This window comes from Adelges cooleyi, unplaced genomic scaffold, assembly GCF_023614345.1.
Source record: "Adelges cooleyi isolate 19-005CV unplaced genomic scaffold, UGA_ACOO_1.1 ACOO_flye_CR_arks_rails_tigmint_CR_PRNA_9, whole genome shotgun sequence".
NCBI lineage: Eukaryota > Metazoa > Arthropoda > Insecta > Hemiptera > Adelgidae > Adelges > Adelges cooleyi.
Window position 1 is genome coordinate 10,520,883 of NW_026096579.1, and position 21,664 is coordinate 10,542,546.

The 21,664-nt window shown below is 35.7% G+C and overlaps 2 protein-coding genes across 7 annotated transcripts in view; one reads left to right on the forward strand and one right to left on the reverse strand.

Annotated features, from left to right (window-relative positions):
• LOC126847228 (teneurin-m) overlaps positions 1–6,278 on the forward strand; it is a 190,902-nt gene extending 184,624 nt beyond the window's left edge. For all 6 annotated transcript variants that reach the window (XM_050587381.1, XM_050587378.1, XM_050587376.1 and 3 more), the window contains 9 exons: positions 380–560; positions 628–1,457; positions 1,532–1,700; positions 1,766–1,943; positions 2,034–2,316; positions 2,404–3,062; positions 3,149–3,973; positions 4,045–4,320; positions 4,413–6,278. In XM_050587381.1, the coding sequence (XP_050443338.1) occupies positions 380–560; positions 628–1,457; positions 1,532–1,700; positions 1,766–1,943; positions 2,034–2,316; positions 2,404–3,062; positions 3,149–3,973; positions 4,045–4,320; positions 4,413–4,874 (3,863 nt within the window). In that variant the 3' untranslated portion in view covers positions 4,875–6,278. The remainder of the gene's footprint in view (positions 1–379; positions 561–627; positions 1,458–1,531; positions 1,701–1,765; positions 1,944–2,033; positions 2,317–2,403; positions 3,063–3,148; positions 3,974–4,044; positions 4,321–4,412) is intronic.
• A 1,046-nt stretch (positions 6,279–7,324) lies between these two features.
• Positions 7,325–20,814, reverse strand: LOC126846273 (soluble guanylate cyclase 88E-like). Its single transcript, XM_050585561.1, has 13 exons — positions 20,443–20,814; positions 13,329–13,506; positions 13,126–13,252; positions 11,085–11,263; positions 10,828–11,009; positions 10,507–10,630; positions 10,275–10,410; positions 10,070–10,196; positions 9,732–9,936; positions 9,379–9,658; positions 8,982–9,209; positions 8,652–8,912; positions 7,325–8,551 (listed from the first exon to the last, which is right to left on the reverse strand). The coding sequence occupies exons 2-13, from the start codon at positions 13,494–13,496 to the stop codon at positions 7,833–7,835; spliced, it is 2,736 nt and encodes a 911-aa protein (XP_050441518.1). The 5' UTR covers positions 13,497–13,506; positions 20,443–20,814; the 3' UTR covers positions 7,325–7,832.
• Between the last annotated feature and the right edge of the window lie 850 nt (positions 20,815–21,664).

Sequence of the window (21,664 nt, forward strand, 5' to 3'; positions counted from 1 at the left end):
TGAAAATAAGGTGCCCCGCGGTGTCGATTATCACTCTGTAGGGGAGACAATATAAGAACAGGGTTTACTTAGTTTTCAATGCTGGTCGCGTATTTCGCGTAGGGGAGAGCTTGCAAGGTAATGCCGTAATCTGTCCGGGATTAAATATATGATGTGTTTTGGAAATCCAATCCCAAAAGCTATTATTCTTTACGGACGTGGAACTTTGTACTCGTGTTTTCCCTTTTAACTACGTGTTGTTGAGTAGCATTATGACGCTAAACTATCTCACCACACGTTGTGTTCGTAACATCTGTCGTAGGTAACAAAACAAATACAGCAACCAACAGCAACGTTTGATTGTAATATTAATTGACATTGGCATAAATTATACAATTAGGTACCGAAGGGAAAATATCACGTTTTGCCGGCGCCGAATCGAAATGTAACTGTTTGGACCGCGGATGTGATTGCTACGAAGACGACCATTACTTAGCAGCCACCGCCAAGTTCAACACGATTTCCTCGATCACCGTGTCGCCCGACGGAGTAGTACACGTAGCCGATCAAGCCAATTACAGGTAAATATTATATCGGATGTTTGTTTTATTTTCTTACGTGATTTCTTATCACGATTGATCGTTTCAGAATAAGATCAATAATGTCGAAATCTCCGGAAGCAACGTCTACGCGGGAATACGAGGTGTACTCGCCGACCACACAGGAATTGTACGTTTTCAATCGTTTCGGACAACACATAGCGACGCGTAACATTCTCACCGGCGAGACTAGTTATCAGTTCACGTACAATCAGTTCACGAGCAGCGGAAAGCTGAGCTCGGTAACGGACGCGGCGGGCAACAAAGTGTTCTTACTTAGGGATCACGCACAGCAAGTGAACTCGATTGAAAACACCAAGGGTCAAAAATGCCGTTTGCGCATGTCCCGTATGAAACTGCTGAGCGAAGTGAACACGCCAGACAACTACAACATCACGTTTGATTATTACGGTCCATCTGGTTTGCTGCGGTCCAAGTTGGATTCCGCTGGACGAGGATACGTCTACACGTACGACGATTTCGGTCGATTAATCGGAGCTGTGACGCCTACTGGAAAATTGATTCGCTTGGCATTCGATCTCAGTGTAAGAGGAGCAACTGTTAAGGTCTCCAACGACGATAGTCAACCGGAAATAATGTTGATAAAGGGAACATCGGTGGAAACAAAACTCGGTGGTTCGGAAAAACATACTTCCATCACCAGCGAAGGCGATATAATATCGGAAACTCCTTGGGGAAACCGTGTGACCATCGAGTCCGTGCCATACGCCGTTCTGATGGAGACCAACCCGGTTCTGGCTGAAAGTTACCCCGTACCCGGCAAGTTGAAAACCGAAATTGGATCAGATTTAGCTAACCGGTTCGAATGGAGATATTACTTGAGAGGCCGATCCGGCGGTAAACTTAAACCCGGAGAAGGTAAACGTCACGTTTTATTTTTTAACTTAATTATATACGTCGAGCAGGTGAAATAATGTTGTTTCGTGTTACAGTTAAATCAGTCGTCCAGGTTGGTAAAAAGCTAAGAATTAATGGCGACAACATAGTTTCTTTGGAATTCGATAGGGATAGTGGTACCGTAGGTGCATTCATGGACGAACACGTTGAACTTTTGAACATCACCTATGATATTGCTGGCCGACCAGTGAAATGGGGACCAAGGTAAGATAAATTGAAAATTATAATCGTTTGATTTTTATTTACTAATTTCAAAACGGATTTAACAGAAACAAAGTGTACTCCGAGGTGGAACTTACCTACGACCGATTTAGCCGGCTTAGTGTATGGCGGTGGGGAGACTTGAAAGAAATATACGGTTATGACAGAGCCGGTAGGTTGGCCGAAATTCGGTACGCCGACGGGAAGTCCACGTTGTACGTTTTCAAAGACATGTTCAGTAGTTTGGTAAGTCAACACATAGCAGTGGCATGAGCGTCTCTACTAATGTCGCTATTGATTTTTATTTGATAATCACGTGCTGCGTTTCTCTTGCAGCCTCTGAAAGTGACCACCCCGAGGGGAAGCGATTACTTGTTACAATATGACGAGTCCGGTGCTTTACAGTCGTTAACGACTCCCAGAGGACACATTCACGCTTTTTCGATACAGACGTCTTTGGGCTTCTACAAGTACCAGTATCACTCGCCCATCAGTCCGCATCCTTACGAGTTACGATACGACGACAACGCTAATATACTAGCTAAAATTTATCCACACCAATCCGGCCGTGTGTCCTATTTGTACGACCAGCACGGTAACATCGAAATTATTTTGGCCGGTAAGTGTATTTAATGGCGAATGGTTTTTGTTTACTCACTCGCTGAACACTAAAACTTAATGGATTACACCTCGTTGTATTTTGCAGGTTTGATTTCCATACATTACACGTATCAGGCCAACACGAACCTGGTGAAGAACATAAACGTATTGGAACCCGGTTTCGAGTTGAAACACGAAATTCGTTATCATTTGGGCATAATAAAAGACGAACGCTATCTGTTCAGCGCTAAATGTGGACTGCACAACACACACATGAAGTACCAAGTGGACGGCAACGCTCGTGTCACTGCGGTGGACGTGACGATTGGCAGCAAAGAACTGTCTCAGTTGAAATTGAAGTACAATCAAAACTTAGGCACTCTGGAAAGCATAAGCGATTTGACGATTTACAAGAACACGTTCAACAAGACAATTATTCACGACACGGAAAAACAATACTTTTCGTCTTCGGAGTACGACAACCACGGACGACTCAAGGCCGTGGTGATGACAATTAAGTCGACGGACGTGTTCAAGCTGGATTTGGAATACGACGTGAGGAATAGAATTTCATCGCAAAAGATCATACTAGGCCGAACGAAAATACAGAACAGCATGACGTACAGTGCTGACGGTCATTTGTTCGAAGTGGCCGGTAGTAGTGATTGGAAGTACATTTATGACGAGAACGGAAACATAATCGGTGTGATGGATCACGGCCAAAAGTTGACTTTGGGCTACGACGTAGGCGACAGAGTTGTTCAGGTAAGACAATATTCGTTTTGTGATCTCTTTTCACTGTACTGCTATAAATCAGTAGTTGGCAATATAAATATATTATTTTTGTCCAGGTGGCTGACGTGCAGTTGTACAGCTACGACGCCAGAGGATTCGTGTCCAAACGTGGAGAAACGCATTTGAATTACAACGACATGGGCTTGCTCAGTGACGCCACCGAAAGCGATCGTTTTAGCGTGTCTTACTATTACGATCACAAAAACAGATTGTTAGGTATACACAACGCCGGCGAAAACGTCACCCAGTTCCTTTACACGGATCCTCAACGACCGGACCTAGTGACGGCCGTCCATTATCCGAGCACCGGTCGTACTTACCATTATATGTACGACGACCGTGACGTCTTGGTGGCTATCGACTCGCCAGAGAAAAGGTATTTCGTCGCTACCGACCAAAACGGATCTCCATTGGCGGTGTTCGACGTCACCGGCAACATGGTCAAAGAGATTCAACGAACGCCGTTTGGTCGACTCAGAAAGGACACTCATCCTGACTTTTACGTGCCCGTCGATTTCCACGGCGGTATCGTAGACCCGCACACCCGGCTAATATATTTGAACCACAAGTGGTACGATCCGTCGGTCGGCCAATGGATAACGCCGGACTGGGAGCAGTTGTCGTCTAGGCTCAGCTATCCCACCGACATCTTCATCTACAGATTCCAAAACAACGATCCCATTAGCTCGAGTACCGCGCAAAACATCAACTACATGACAGATTTGAACAGCTGGTTGGAATTATACGGTTACGATATCAAGAACATGATCGGTTCGTCTTATACCAGACAGCAGTTACATCAGCCCACCGCCAAGGTCACTTCTCCTCAGTTGGCTCCGCAATTCAACGTTGTGTCGGGACTTCAATGCATCGTAGAAAAGGTAATTATTGTAAAATAGTAGATTTTGTTTGTGACCGTTTGATTTGCAACGCTATGCCCGTTTCTGTTTAGGAAATGTCTTTGTTCGGCGAATTCGGATTCATACCCGAGCCACTTTTGAAGATGGAAACCCAGACGAGAAACCTGTTGCCACGTGTCGCGTTCCAGAGGTCCATATTCGGCGAGGGCGTGCTGATATCCCGGAATACCGAAGGCTTAGCTCTCATCTCCGTGGTGGACGGCGACAACAGCGTGGTCCAAGACGTAGTGATGTCCGTGTTTAACGGGTCGTATTTCTTGGACTTGCACTTTGAACAACACGACAAGGACCTGTTCTATTTCGTTAAGGTAACGAACAAACGTCGGCATTTCGTGATGATAGCATAGTTTCTCTGTACTAATCACGAGTGTTTTTTTTTTTTTTTTTTTTACGTACACAGGATAACGCTCTTAAGCAAAACGACGACATGGAGGAGCTGAAGAGATTGGGTGGCATGTTCAACGTGACCACGCACGAGACGACCGACGGCAAAGAGTTAAGACTTTTGAGCGCCGAGGCTTTGATTTCCATCAGATACGGTACCGACCCGCAACAGGAACGCCATCGGTTACTGAAGCATGCACACAAACGTGCGGTGGAACGGGCATGGGAATCGGAAAGAACTCTGGTCGCGGCAGGATCCAAGGGTGCGCGGGCCGAGTGGAACGCCGAAGAAAGGGAAGAACTCATAAACCGAGGCCGGGTAGACGGATACGAGGGTCAAGACATACACGACGTGTCGGGGCGACGGCCTCAGCTGGCAGACGACCCGGGCAACGTGCGGTTCCACAAGTTGCCTAACCGCCGGAAGCGAAACCGGCGAACGCACTACCGGAAGAACAAGGATGACAAAGAGCAATAATGAACATCAGCGGTATTTCTATTATGCCTATACTATAATAATTATTGTCATGCCAACATATACTTATTTTTATTATTATTTAATTAATTTCGTGTGAAACCGTTAATCAAAACGTAGTTTAAGTATCTACCCGTTTTTATTTTAATAAAACCGACATTTTTCTTTGAATGATATTTTCCAAATTAACCGTCAAAACTTTCATTTTAAAATTTTGCCAACTTCTCAACATCCGTCCAAAGTATTCTCAGTACACACACACAAGTTCGGCTGATCTACTTTCGTGTCGTGATTGATGTTTTTTAATTTAATTTTAAAATTAAATCATATAAAAATAACTATATAAATATCTAGTCATTTTGTGAGCGATGTAATTATAATAGAAATTGATGACGTCTATAGTTAAAAAAAAAATATATAAATAAGTTATTATATTTTTATATTGGTACACTCAGGGAAACATGTACCATAACAAGATGTCACCAAAATTATACTATGTTGTTCCATTTTTTTTTGTTGGTTACATTACTTTTGTTGGGATGAGTAATACTTGTTAAAACTTTACTTTCTCGACATTTGCTTAATGAATTTAAAAATAACCAAGTATGTAGAACAGAAAGTAATTAAAGATGTTTGCTTTTTTTTTTATACTTGGAAACATTTTGTATATACAATTCAAATGATATGTACATAATACTATAAATATTGTTATTTTTTATTGTGCAATTGTTTATTTATTATCATTTTTTTTTGTTTTATTATTATTTTTTTATAATATTGCTATTATAACTATTATATTATATTTATTATTATACACCTAAAAATAATCGTAACGTTACCATATAATCAATAACATGTCTATTACGGTTTTAGGCTATGTTAAGTAATTACTTACATGTTTACACTTAATTAATAATAATGGTTTGATAAATACTATTGTATTGCATGTTTGGATAGTATTGATCCAACAAAATACGATATTATTTAAAATAATTTAGAGATACTCAACAGAATTTGATTGATGATAATATTATGTTCATTTTTTTTAGTTTTGTTTAAATATTATTGCTTTAAACATTTACAATTGTAATAACTATTATACAGAAATAAGTATGTTAGAGCATAATGTACGTCATGTAGTGAGATGTCTATTAAACGTTTGTTTTATTTTATATTATGATGCAGAACTGATGTTTTAGGATACGTGAGAATTTTAATTTCGTGTTAATAAACGATTACTTAGCGTTAGCCTATAGTGTTGACTTGTACATGTATATTATTTCTTTTTTTTTCAATGCTGACTTTGTACATAATTGATATAAATATATATATAAAACATTTTAAAATGTATACTTTAAGATCATTATGATACGTTTAAGATACGAGAATTAGTTCGAATGATAATATATGCGATATTAATAATTATTATTGAAATAAAAATCTGAATTAGTTAGATTGTTAGTTTTGTACTATTATTTTAGAACACCTGTATTATACATATACCATATGGAACGTTTATTCACACTTGGCATATTGTTTCAATAGGTGCAAAAAGTGTAGATATAGTAGTAAATTATATACGATGGTTATTTCCCGCTTTCAACAAAATCATACTTTTTGCAAAAAATCAAAGCCGATGACATTATCTATCGTAGGTTATCATTGTGTCTATGACACCTAGATTATTATTTTTCTATGTTTTTGTGCAAAATGTTTTTACTATTTATTAAAAAATTCACAACCTGTACAAATCATTTTGTAAGTTAATACAAGTTTAGTAGTTAATACTTAGTCGAGAGAAATAGTGGATTGTTTCGATTTATGACCTATCTAAATAACAACACTAGATCATCCAGAATATCCATAACCAGGTATTTATAAGGATGGAATAATTATTTTAAACTATAATTTTGTATTAATTTGCTTTTTTTCATTAATCCATATCGCACTGAAAAGTGAAAAATACATTTTCAATTTTTAGCATATAAAAGAAAAGCAATTGTGTTATTTATAGCGAAAATAACTCGGCTGAAGGACGGCACTAGAAACGCAGCAATGGTTTGCTGTAAAAATTGTCAATACTTATATCATTTAGTATTTTACCATACAACTTTTTGAAGAGTTTAAATAGTTAAGTAATTACATTTTTGAAAAATTGAAATCAAATTCAAAAAAACAAAAAATTTGTTCTTTTTTATAAGATTTAGTTTTGATTAATTACCTAGAAACCAATTCAATTGACAAAACTCTATCTTTCAGTCGTTCTGTAAATAGTGATAATAGTTTCCTATTATGAGAAAAAACATTGGAATAAATCCTCTTATAACTACTATAAAAACTTTTAGCCACTAATCACTGTATTTTATGTATAGTTTTACCACTCGGAGTATATTTATGTAGCTGTACATTGATAAAACGAGTCAATTAAGGCCAATTATAATGACTGTATTATTGTTATTGAGGTTTATTTTAAGGTGAAATAAAAATGTCAATAATCTTAATTTTATAACACATAAATGTTTAATTTTGAGAATACAAGGCGAATCGATATGGCTTTAGGGTCGTAGGGATTCGTCGATTAATACATAGAAAAAAGGGTGCGCGTTATTGAAATGTCATTGTATATTGTAAATCTACGTTAGGACACTAATATAATTAACAATAATAATATGTAATAGCCAACTTAAACGTAATACATTAATACTCGAATCGCGAACAAGTAATATGCACACACATAGGAAAACAAAATACATATTATGCATAATAATTTATACTTATAAGTAACGACGGTGTGAATTAACCGAATCAATAAGTAAAATTTGAACCGTAACGCGTTTATTGTTTTCGGTTAATTAGTTGACTAGGAATAGTAAGATTATTATTATCGTGTATACGGACTCGAATAGAATATATTATTATATTATTTGCCTACAATTATTAGATTACCGTCGGATCAGGTGATCACACTAGACGGCAAGAGTGTGATAACGATCTTTTTTTGGACGATGACTTCGAATGTCCCTTGTTGAAGCTCATACAACATTGGGTTTTCCGGTTTAAGCTGGTGGTGCTCGTCGCGGTTTCTATGTCGCGTCTCTCGCCTATCTCTCCGTCCGACTTGGACGCGGTCATCTGTGCCGCCGCTGGGGCCGTTTCTGCAGCGGACTTAACAACCGTCGGCGATTTTTTGTCCGGCAACTCGAAAGACACCTGAACTGGCGATGGCGACAGTGACAGATCCTCGACGTTGTAAGACGTTTCCGTGGCTGTCATGTCTAGCTGTTGGTCGTCCGAGTCGAAACTGTCGATGCAACAATCGGAAGACACGTAGTCGGCCACGTGAACCAAGACGGGGTTGGGCTTGGAAGCCACCGACTGAGTGATCGTTTGCGGTTCGGTTTGCGTTTCCTCCACCGTGGTTATGCCAATCCAACGTTCAGCTATTTCCTTGTGCGTTTCCGGCGACGAATGCGGTGTTGTCTGCGAATCTATGCTCCCCCCTCTGTTTCTCGTGTACCTGTATCTCTGCACTGCTGCCAAAGATAGGTCGCCAGTCTGTGGATGCTCCGTTTTCCTCGTGAACCTCGATAGAGGCGACGAGCTCCTGTTCAACAACGATAACCGCTGCAATTCCTTTTGCGACACTATTGGCGTGCAGCTAATCGAATTCGATCTAGACTCTACAAAGATATATATAGTTAAATAACATAAAACGGTTAATGAACAATGGGCGCCTAAGCAAAATAAAAATACCCGCCAGTAGCTGTTGTCAGTTTTTACCTCTATAATACTCGGTGACCGGTGACCGTGATATGGAATGCCTGGCTACTTCTTGGAAAGTTACCGGGGAGTATGTTCTAGCTCTTTCCTCCGCTGCTTGCATATTTATAATATTATCGTTGTTTCGTTCAACGATGTCGAAAACCGCGTCTGCACTTCTCTCCCATTCTAATTCCGGCAAGTCCGTGTTGGCTAGTGGTAGAACTCGGCTCAGAGGTGGCCTTCTCTCTCTGTGCTCAAGCCAATACGTTTTCATGGCACCTGTAAGCACATTACTGTTTTATAGCCCGATCGCAACACGACTGGAGTGGGAATAAACTGATTGTTCACCTTTTCCTTTGACGTAAATCTCACCCCGTTCTTTAACTGTGTAAGAAGCCGATATCAAATCTCGGGTTGTCTGCGAAATATGTATTTTCATGGCTTCGCTGGTGGATTCCATCCTGGAAGCCGTATTCACTGAATCTCCAAACAAACAATACCTCGGCATTTTCAAACCCACAATGCCAGCGACTACAGCTCCAGAATGCACTCCCACGCGGATTTGCAAATGAGATCCTACAACCACAAGAGAATATGAAACGTGTAAAAACGAAAACAAGGTAAACCGTTTTTTAGCGCATAGCATCAAAAACAAAATAATCGATACGTAAGCATTGTTGCTGTACTTTCGTCGGTGACATTATAGTCTCCTATATTTTCTTTTGATAGCCAGTTAAAATTTTACCAGTTGACGGGTCCTTGAGGTCCGTAATGGCATCGACCATGTCTAACGCCATGTCGCAAACTTTCTCCGCGTGATTATCTTCAGTCATCGGTGCACCCGAAACCACCATGTACGCGTCCCCAATGGTTTCGACCTTGTACACTTTATTCCGTTCGGTAAGCGTGTCAAATATGGAATACATGGCGTTTAGCATTGACACTACTTCCATTGGCGTGATCCTACTACAAATTTCCGTAAAGGTCACTATGTCCGAAAATAGTATAGAAACGCTGTCGAACATCTAAAACGAATATATATATATTATTATTAATGAACTATTTCGCAACGCCGGTTCACCGACAATGGACACACACCTGACACGTGTCTATCGGGTTTTCTCCAGACCGTAGACGGTCCGCCACTTGCTTGGGTATCATTTGGTACAATAGTTCATCGGTACGTTTCATTTCCTCGTCCAATTTTCTCATGGACTCCTCGAGTTTCTTCGACTTCAACTGCTCCTGATCGAGTGCTAATTTCAATTCGACCGATTGCTGCGTTCCTGCCAACATCAGGTCCCTAAAGTATAAAAGAAATCAAATAGTTGTCGTGATGGGTTATCACAATTTACTCATTGTTTCATCATGCCTTAAGATTTTGACGTGTCATAATAACGTCTATGTGATAACTCCACGTCTACACAATGTTGTACCTGCTAAAATCGTGCATGGAGAGATCATTTATGTATAGACCAGTTGTCACCAGCGCATTGAGATCTGGCATCACGGGTGTACCCAAGTACATCATCATTTGCCAATTGTCCATGTATATCATTTGCCCTAAACAATTATGAATCTTTTTTGTAGCTAACAAGTCGATAAGATACATACACCTCACATAAAAAGCACACCCCATACCTTTAAGTCGAAGTTTGTTTTCCTCCGGCGAAAAGTAAGACTCATCGCTGAGTATCACATGCCTCTCCGAAGGTCTGTTGGACAGCACCGCTTGGACGGTGACTAGCTCGAATATATTATTGGTGCGATTCAAAATCTATTTTATTAGGCAAATAGAGTTATTAATGTATTTAACCTAAGCGTGTTTATATTGATACTTGTTATTGCCCAGCCACTAAATTAGAATAGTTACCATTTCAAACTTAAAAGCTATCAAAGGCCTGACCAAATCGAACCAGTTGGTTATTCTTTTCCCCACCAAATCTGGAAGAATGACCATTAACGAGTTTCCAATGCTCTGGACGATCATGTTTGAACTGTATAGTAAAAAATAAAAAATCGAATTCAGTACAGCAAGTTTGAATAACACAATTATTATATTTGTATGTAAATTATATTCTTATTATTTGAAAAAATGTATCTGAAATGCGAATTACTAGCTATTGGGTGTAGCATAATAAAACCTATATCAAGCAAAAATATATTAATTTTACGTCTGATATTTGTCATCGACCTGAACACAATGCAAAATGGAAAAATTTCGAACAGCACAGAGGCGCTTATTGGTAAGTGTTTTTCTTCTCTTGTCATTGTCATCGATGCTAAAGTAAACGCTCTGTTGTCGAATTTCAATTGAAACGTCACATGCACAGTATCCATTAAAATTTCTTCTCGGACAAGTTCAATTCGCATTTCCTGAAATAAATAAAATACAGATTTAACTCAAGTCGGTTTATATTAAACGACCATGGAGCTTTTGAATGTTATTACCTTGTGGTAAAAATGTCTAGCCACTTCTTTGATTTGACCCATCGTGTAGTAAACGAACCCCCGTCGTTTACTCCGGTAGTGCAATGTAAGACCTTGTCTGGATTCGTTTTCGCATATGAACGAAGGTGCTTGCATTCTCGGGTAAGAAAACTTTAGGTACTCGTGCAGGTTGTCCAACCCTAAGTGGACAATTGAACACATTAATTTACTTATTTCAATTGTATAACAGCGTTTTATGTTTTAACAATTTTAATTACAAGCCACGCGTATTTAATATTTAACCATCACACTTGTAATTCAGATTCGTTTGTTTTATTAAAATCAATCGACAACCAACATTAATCAGTAGTCATCTGCTTTAATTCATTATATATTTTGAGCTCATTTCCTGCAATCAATTAGTTTACTTGTGTACAAAACATTTTTATTGGAAAAAATCTTGTGCTGAACGAGTGCAAAATAATTATATTGTACAGTTTCCATTTTATGTTTGGTAATAATTATTATTATCTATACATTCATTTGCTAAATTATAAAATGATATAGTAGTTTATTTAGTTGTAATGATTGTATTAAAATTAAAAAGAACAAACAAAAATAATAACGTTGAAATTAAGCTGCTTATAACCACTAGTACCTATTATTTACTTCTGGTCTGTTAAAAAATATACAATTGTTATTGCAATTATGTTGAATTAAATTATTGCTATAATATAATACAAAAAATGGCAAAAGCCAAAAATTAATTCTGTGTATGCGTATTAAAAACCAAACATATGTTTTACAACAGATACTAGAACAAAACATTTTAGGTTAAAATAGTATAAAATATAAATTTTAAAGGAATCAGCCAAATGTCTTGTTAGAAAAAAAAACGATAATCTGGAACGTGGACTGATGGTCAGATTAATCAAAAACAATCCAAAATAATAGATTGTTAATGTCAACAGATTACATTCTTAACTTAAACTTTTTTATTTGTCTTTTATAAAAATTAAACAATAATTCAATTATACATTCTAAACACATAAAATTAGATTTGGATAACTGAGAACATATACATTTGAAGAAAAAAACTACTCGGTTTGGACAAGGTCGAATCATGTACGTCATCGTTGAATAAAATATTATTTTTTCGATCACGTCGCGAATAAATACAATTTCAAGTAAGCGATTGAAAAAACTGGACAAGCATAATAGAATTTTAACAATAATGTTGTAAATACACGGTTTCATAGTGCTATGAATTATTTTTCTAATTTTAAATATTGCATATTTTACTGCCCGGCGGCGGTGTTTTTAATTTTAATAAAAATGCGACCTAGATCATCAACGCAAGTTTAACGCATAATATTATATTTTGGTTTTTCATATTGAATTCAATATTTATACCTCCGAGCTATTGATGCAAAATAATTTTGTTCAATGACGAGATGTTTTCCATTTTTATAATATAAATTACATTTTTCAAACATTTTTGAAAATTAACTTATTAGTCATATTATTATTTGCTTCATCCTATTCAAAGTAACGTGCTAAGCTTAACATCGTCAAAGAGGACCACCGAGTTATACCGTTCGTACAATTATTATTGGTCGTTAGTTCTTACTTTTTATTTGTAACCGAAGTTATTTAAATCTGATATATTATATTTTTACATTATTTACAGTATTTTTCTGTCGTTCACTTGCTTTAAATCTACTATTTTTAGCGTATGCAAAGTGCATTTCTATAGTTTGCCTTAAGTCAAATATGCGATCTGTGGTTGTTGTATTTTTAATTGTATTTAACAAACTTTAGTAATTTCCTTCTTCCTACTCTGCATATATTCTTAATATTTTTATCACTACTATTGATAGCAATTTGTATTCAGTGTTTAGTGCTATTCCTCTACAACTCACAACTCTTTAGATTAAGAAAGCCTGTGACTATTAACGCAAATTGTTCAAGTCAACATCAAGAAACATATAAAAATACATCTTTCACAGAGATGAAATGTTTTATTAGTGAAAAACGTTAAATTTAATAAAACTTGTATTACCATTTAAAAAGTCTCGCATGTGTCTTCCCAAAACCGACAACACTCGGTCGTATCCGTATTGACCGACGAAACTCACAAAGTGTACTCCCATTTGTTCGAAAAACTCTTTTTCAGTTATGCCCAATACCTATTTGAGAAATAAAAACGAAATGGCAACAGTAGTACAATATTTAAAACGTTACCGCATTCAAGAAGTAACTTACTTCTTGTGATTTTTTGGCCAGCCTAGGTATAAGAGTCTCACAGTACACTTGATGTACGCTGAAACTGGGTTGCTCGACGTTGGCCATCCGCCTGATTTCTTCCCATCTATCTTCGCCATAGATTTTTTTTATATATTCCGACAAGTTTTCTAACAGTAGCCCGTACATTGTTTTAGATCTGAAAACAAACAGGAATTCTATTATTCGAAACAAATAAAATAAATATGGTTTTTTTAACAGATTAAGTAGACATGTATGTTGTGTGTGTGTATGATATGATAGTATTATATCAAAAACGAAGGGTCAATATTGTAGTTGAGCCGCCAAACCACGTGTGAAAGTGGTTTGAGTAATATTTTTGGACGCTACACTGATGCGTTTCCATTCAATCTTCTGTTCACATTTCTCCCCCACACGACAGACGACTGTTATCAAATTCATTGTAAAATCCCAAACCCCGACATCTCTAAAAGTTTTGAAAAGGCTAACACGATCCATTTACCGAGAATATAGCTTTAACGTTGTTTACTGTCTTTTAAAAAGTATTAATCAAAACGCCCACGCGGTCGGAGAAAAATAATAATTTACTAGAAGATTTTGTTTTAATCTTTATCTCGAAGTCGCACGGATCGAAAAACATAAATAAAATTACAAAATAAATCACATTTCTGGATTAACCGTGGTTGGGAGCACACGCTACCGACTTGTATTTCATTTTCATTTATGTCCCATTACCTTTTGATTTTTAAGAATAAAAAAATGTAGTAATTATTAAATCAACGCACGCCACACTTTTGCCGACAAAACAACTATACTCAAATTTCAATCACGATTTTCCTCTTTTATTATATTCACCGTATTGTCACCAATATATTTTTTCTCACTCCACTTAACATTCATTATTCCCATTTATTGTTAGCGCAAAGGCCGTGATAACCTTTAATGTACCTACGTGACAGGCATACGGCGCTCGACCACCACCTCAATTTGAAAGTTGTACGTTGCATACAGTGGAAAATCTAACTACAAACGGATTTAGAAATAATTCGTTGGAAACTTCAAAAGTAATTATTTATTATTTATTCGCATATTGTACTATTGATGTAGGTACTACGTTTCTGTATTTTTCAACAAAAAAAAATTATTTAAATAAAAATTAATACCTGGAAGCTTATACAAATTGATATTTATTAAAACCTCTTTTTTCTTAAATATTGCCTTTACAAAAATCCTTAAAAACAGACCGCGTGCAATGAGACAAGGGAACAAATTATACCACTTGTAAATACTCCTAATTAAATATAAAAGCCAGCGCTTAAAATTAATCCAATGATGGAGGTTTTGATAGGGAAAGAACCAGAATTAAAGATATTGGATGGATTTCGGTTGTTAATATCCATAATGAAGACAAAATTAAATAGAGTATCTCTGTTAAAAGAGATGGTGGATATCGATCAAAATCAACCGACGGGCATATGAATCGTACCTAATTCTATACTATATGTATGTTCATCGTTGGACGGTCAACTACATCTTTCCGACAAGAAATAATGGTAGGTTGTACTTTTTAAATAAATAACATTGTAATTTGTATCTTATTAGACATACATTTTGCGGCTGAACGTCGTTACCATAGGAACTCGGTAACTGGTCTAACCATATAAGAAACTGTCGGCTTTGGTGCAAACAGTCGTAATTTCTATTTCTCACCCCCTCCCCTCACCCCACATGTTGGAGAACATAAGAAAATCCATTTATAACGACACCCCCCGGGATAGAATAAAATTTTGTTTAAAAGCCAAAGGCGGGTACGACAACGTTGTCTGAGATAATTTAATCAACAGTAGCAACTATGTTTTTATTTATAACAACTGATTTCATACATCCCACGAGCCTACCGTGTGTTTTGTTCTATAGTTTTAGGACAAACACAACTAGCTCTCTACTTTATAATATTATGTTATTTTGCCTATTAACATCTATTCGAAAAAAATGTGGTAAAATAGATATAATACATATTTTCATTGCGCTATCTAATTAACAAATTTAATTTTGTAATTTGTAAATAAATTCAGTTAAACGGTGCTATGCTGTATTAGTAAATACAATTTATAGTATTCTTTATATATTAAAACTGATATTTGCGTACCCGTTCGAAATTATAAGTTACTATTGCGATGGGCTTAAACTTTGTATGTACATTAAGTTGTAAAATAAACTGATCTATTAAACATGTAAGACAACGAATAAATTATAATTGGTCAACTCAATTGTAGTCTTAATTTAAGTAAATTAATTCGAATAATATTGTACAAGCAAATAATATAATATAGTACCTATGGTTAAATTAAGAACAAATGAAACCTTTGGTACAAGAAAACGTATAGTGTCTTCGATAAGTATTCATTGGCCACAACAGATTACGGAAGTCTTTTAAGTAGATTTAGAGTGAGGCATATACAGTTTTCTGAAAATTCTGTAATCAAACTTTTATAACGTATTACTAAACAAAAGGTACAAATAACACAGACGATCAACCCTAACAGTATCCACCCCATTGGTGCAACTAGAGAGGAGAAGATAGGGAGCTAAAAGGAGCTAGGAAAGTTCAAATCCTTCTAAACTCGTTCAGGGTTTACAAAAATATCAGCAACCACAATTAGGCACAGCCCCCAAGTAAGGTTTATAGTTTTTATTGAAATTCTGAGGGCACTTACAGAGGTTTTTAAGAGTCCAATCTTTCTTAGCCCCCCCCCCTTCTAGTTGCGTCAAAGATCAACGTTAATACTAAAAATACAGTTTTTAAGTACATTTCTGTCTTTTCAACGCTTTTATCGATATTTGTAAACGACACGTAGGTAAAATTTTTTTTCTTAAAATCATATTTAATCAATTTTAGTTAAAAAAAATTTCTAACGACTTGTGGCCTTCTCCCTCCCCATCAATACGCTCCTTCCCCTCGACGACCTAAACCCAGTGTTTTTTTTTTATTTCTTATATGTGCGATTGATTTTTTTTTCGAGTAATACAATATATTGTTTCAAATCAAATATATTATATCGTAAGCCTCGACCATTTATTTATTGAACGCCTATCGTTAAACGATTGCTGTACTTTATATTCTTCGAAACGTGCGCAGTGTTAGCGCACACAGGTAGCGAATAATGCAATGACGTGTGTGGTACGCGTGAAACGATTAAAACCAGAAGATAATATAATATTATGCAACGCCTTAAATTTTTTTTTTGTTGTATTGTAGTACCTGTAACGTTAAATTAGTATTATTTTTAGCACCTTCCGTCGGCGGATGATCATTCCGATCACGTTAGCGTCGCGTCCACGGACGACCTTCTTGCCCGAGACGCCTCGAATACCTACCTACCTATTCTCTTGTGACTGTCTAAAAACACACGTGTTTATGTTTTGGCAATTGCCGCCGCAACCACGTTAACGCCGAACCTATTGTCTTTGTGTACAATCTAGACGTGACCGCACTTGGCGACGGATGAGATACGAATAATCCGCCCAAGCGGATGCACGACTAACGGAAAATAATGTGTAATACTTATTGCACACGTTGAAAACAAAAATACCAGCATGTTGTTGCTTAACAGCTATTTTGATGTGTGTGTGTGGTGTGTATGTGTATAAACCTGGATGAAAAAAATATACATAGATCCTAATCCTCTACCGCGTATTAGCCTGCCTAATGCGCCAAGTCAAAAATCTAATAATAAATTGACTGTGGCAAATGGCAATAACATTTCCTATTGGCGTACAGTAATTAAAAATCAATCGGTTTTTCGGTTCTACTGTCACTACTGTACTGCTGCTATCCTGTCTCCGTCGCCCGCTAAACAAGTCGCGTGAGTACATGCCGTTAAGAAAAGATGAATAAATATGGGGTGAACGTCCTCTTAGAAGACTAGAAGAGAATCATTGTCGTAGAATACAAAAATGTAAAATTATATAACTGTACTTACACGTTTTTTATGCAATTCTGAAACGCTTATACACCTCCTACTGTACCTACAATATTACATGCATAACTAATTTGTAGTTTTCATTTGCCCTAGAAATCAAACCTTATGCTGGAAATATTATTTCGTCCGCTCACTTCCAAAAACATATATATTAATTTGTTCGGATTAGCTATAGTTTTGGTGATCAAAATTTTAAGCCATTGCTGTTCAAATCTTATCATCAAAACCATAATAACATATTTAATTCAAATAAAAAGTTGCTGTAGAAAATGTTCAATATTTGAATAACGTAATAACAAATTAAATAAAAACAACGAACATTTTTCAATACCTTTAAACATTTTTAATTTAGTTTAAAAAACCTATTAAAAATAAAATAACATATATTATTGTCGTACCTAAGTCCTTAGGATCGTCAGAAACTTATTTTTGGACAAAACTTTAGATGCAACCAAAATATATACAAAGATTTTTGACTGTCACTTAGGTAAAATATAAGTATTACAAAAAAAAAAGAATAGTATTTTTGATTTAAGCTATAATAGTCCATTAAGGCAACCGCCTCGAACTACACTTGCGATGACAAATGTTTAAACACCCATTCTTTAATTTTCATTTTTCACCAATTTATTATTATTAACGCCTCCCTCGTTATTTTATTAAATATATATTTTACTAGCTCGAAATTCTAAATTCATTCATGACAATCTCTAAAACTTTAACGTTACAACATAATAACTTCTTGTTAGCCATTTCATTTACAGAATAAAATATATTTATTGTTATGCATTTAAACATATTTCAGCCTATTTTAAATATTTTAGCCTATTTATACTTTTATGGGGTCATAACTTATTCTAGAGAATAAGTTATCTTACTATTATTGTACACCCGTGTATCGTAGTCATATCGACTGAAAACATAAAATGTCTATAATGTAAAGGAACACAGACATATGTATTTGCTAACTATATGTATAAGCTTAAATATTAAATAGAAAAAAAGTACGAATTCAAAAATGTCTTATTGGTGTCCTCTCATTTTTTTTTTGTTGTTTACAAATAAAAATTTGACTCCTCTATTTTCTATTACTTTTCATGACAATAATATATTCCTAAGACTTTTTCATATTGTAGTATTGCATAATGTACTGAAATCTTTTGGGACAGACTGTTCGTTTTTTTATACCTAATCGATTAACACAATTATTTCCAAATTATTTTTTTTAATCTATACTTAATTGTCTTACATAATATATTATGATGTTCAATGTTTTTCGGGTTTCTAGAAAAATTCTTTCCAATATTGGATGCATAAATTCTATCAACCATAGTTGCTCAGTAGGTACTAGGTACTTTATAACAAACCTTAAAAATGTTTTTATGTCGTTGTAAAAAGATAAATTGATCTTATTAATGATAAGTAGGTACTTTACGACTTTTATAAATTTCAAATATATTTTTACAGAGAGAAGTCTTATTTTCGTTTACCACTTTCATTCACGTCTTGGCATTTGTATATATATTTTTCGCATTTATCTTATTTCAATAATTTCTAATTTTAGCTTTTATTTTACTATGATTTTTTTCGGATATTTTTTTGCTATCTAAAAACGTCAGTATTTTGTTTTTGGTTTTACACGGTGAGTAGAACGGTTTTATGTGTATAACTAGAGCTTTTAATCACCCCAAAAACGTTTTATAACAAATTCCTACGAGAGAACATATTTTGTGCTACAATATTACATGGTAAGTATACCGATAGCTTAACGCACAGGTGAATTTATTAAACACATTTTACTGAAGACACGTTTGAATGTTTATAATGCCTTGGGAAATTTCCTAATATTTAAAAAACTCAACATGGCCTTAACGACCAAATGATTTAATCGGTATTTTAGATTTTTTGTAAGCAATATTAGGTATCCATTGATATATTGTATTTCTCGAAAAAAATGCACTTATTACAATCTGTGCACAAAAGGAATAACAAAAATAATTAATTTTTACCTACAAAGTAGCTTCAAACTAAACATCATTCGTATAATCTTACTTCAAAATATTAACAAAATATATTTAATTAGAAGTAATCAATTCATTTAGTCAAATAAACTTTATTTTATTATTACTGGTTATAAAAGATTCAATAAAATATGTGTACAATAATAAATTAGTACACAATATATTCAAACACTTACAGTCTATACTCTATACATTTTTTACAGATGAGGGATTTGCTTTAATTAATGCTAAAAAAGTATAACGACTAATAATATAGAAACATTTTGCTCGACAGAATAATAAATCGTTATAGCAAACTAGTAGATTTTTAATTAACATTTAATACACACGCGGGTGTTAATGAAACAAGCTACTTCTGGTTTTACATTAGCGTAGATGTTAAAATACTCGATACTTATAACTATAATCACTTACATAATACTTACTATAATACTTGTTAGTATAATTATTAATACTTGATTTCTAGATGTGGTGTAATTTCGAATTACCAGTTTTTTAATTGCTATTTTTTAGTTCCAGTGATTACTGGACGATGGTATAATTTTCTTGCCAAGTTTTTTTTTTTTATAATCCTAATTAAATGCGATTAGACAATGGGATCGATAACGGAGCAATTAACAAATTTGCCAATTATAATTTAAATATAGGTAACCTAATATTTCACTACGCTATTGTTGACTATTTTATATAATAGTTAACTTAAACAGTGTATAGTATAATGTTTAACAAAACACTGTGGTTGAATGTATACAGGTAAAACTACTTTACGGTAACATTAAACCTTTTATTTATTTATTTTTAATTAACTACAGTCTCTTTCAATTGAAACGCTAGTTAAGCGTGCAAATATCGTATCCCGGTTGTTTTAGATATAATTAACAAAAATTAATAAAACACTGTTGTGCTTTTACACAGTGTCGTTGTTACACCACAATACAAACACACAGACAAAAACGTGATTTCTGTTTCATTCCGGTTCGGACGGTCCGCGTAAAATAAATATTTAAGTATAATAACGCTTCATATATGTCAGACTTACTGTATCGATCTACCATGGGTACCGGTTAAATATGTATCATAATATAATATAACATTGTTGATTTTACTCACTTGTCGTGGACACCGTGTCTTCTGCTAATGGGTGTTTAGAAGAAGAAGAAAAAAAGGTGTTTCTACCGTAGGTAACTTAGTGAAAACGTCGGCGACGTCGGCAATAACGATGCGAGCGACAATCGACACGCGGGTCCGCGGTCAGAAGCATGGTTTTTTTTTTAGGTTTTTTTGGAAACCGATCTTAAAATAAAAAAATGGTATCCTCGCGAGTCTCGATGGCGATTCACGCGGGGCAAGAAGGTGGTGTCGTACACGGTAGAACAGTGGCTTATAAGAACGCAGGCGAGACGACCGTCATCGAGATGTGCGGGTCAACCATTGAACCGGCGGCGACACGAGGCTGGTCACCGGTCGCTGCAGGTTGGTCACCACTCGTTGGCAGCATGAATACTATGGGCAACACCGCCGCCGCCGCCACCGAGTTTTCTACGCTGACCCTCTTACTCTTGTGTGCCCGGTGGCTACGCGTTCGCTATAGGGGTGGCGGCACGCTCAAGGTACATTAAAGTGCAAACCTTGTAGCGCCGTTTGCTACTTTTTCCGCCGGTTCTCGTCGTTCCATCTCGATTTCATCCCTACGGGCTCGGTTAAACCTCTCGCCGGTGGTAAAAATAACAATAATAATAATAATAATAATACAGACGTACAATTTTAACGAAATTACATTTTTCTACATTACACCAATAACAACGATAAGGTCTTGAACTACACGAAAATAGCGCGAGCCGGCTGCAAGTGGGTTTTGTCCCGCACCACTGTTGGTCAAATTGTAATGTGATTAATGTCGACGATTATTGTAAATCGTACAAGTATGATCGCGTTAATAATTTAATCGCCATCGTGATTACAGATTACTATTTAGAAACCGAACAAGTCCGACGATCTTGATCCTTTCATTTCTGAACTCAGTCAATACTACTCCTGGCTTATTCCAAAAAAGATTCAGAAGGTTGTGGTGTCGTAACCTCGTGGAAAAAAATGTAAGGAATATCGTTAATTAACTCTGTCACAGTTCCTCAACCGGAATACCTCTTCATTCTGTCAATTGTACCCTTAATATTACATCTATAATTCTTATTGTCCTACATTGTAACAGATTGCACGGATAAAAATTAAACAAACAAAAAAAAAACTAACAATAGCTCTCTTACTAACAGTAGTCAGAGGACTATTATTATTATTTTTTTAATATTTAACTATTGTAATATAAATTAGTATT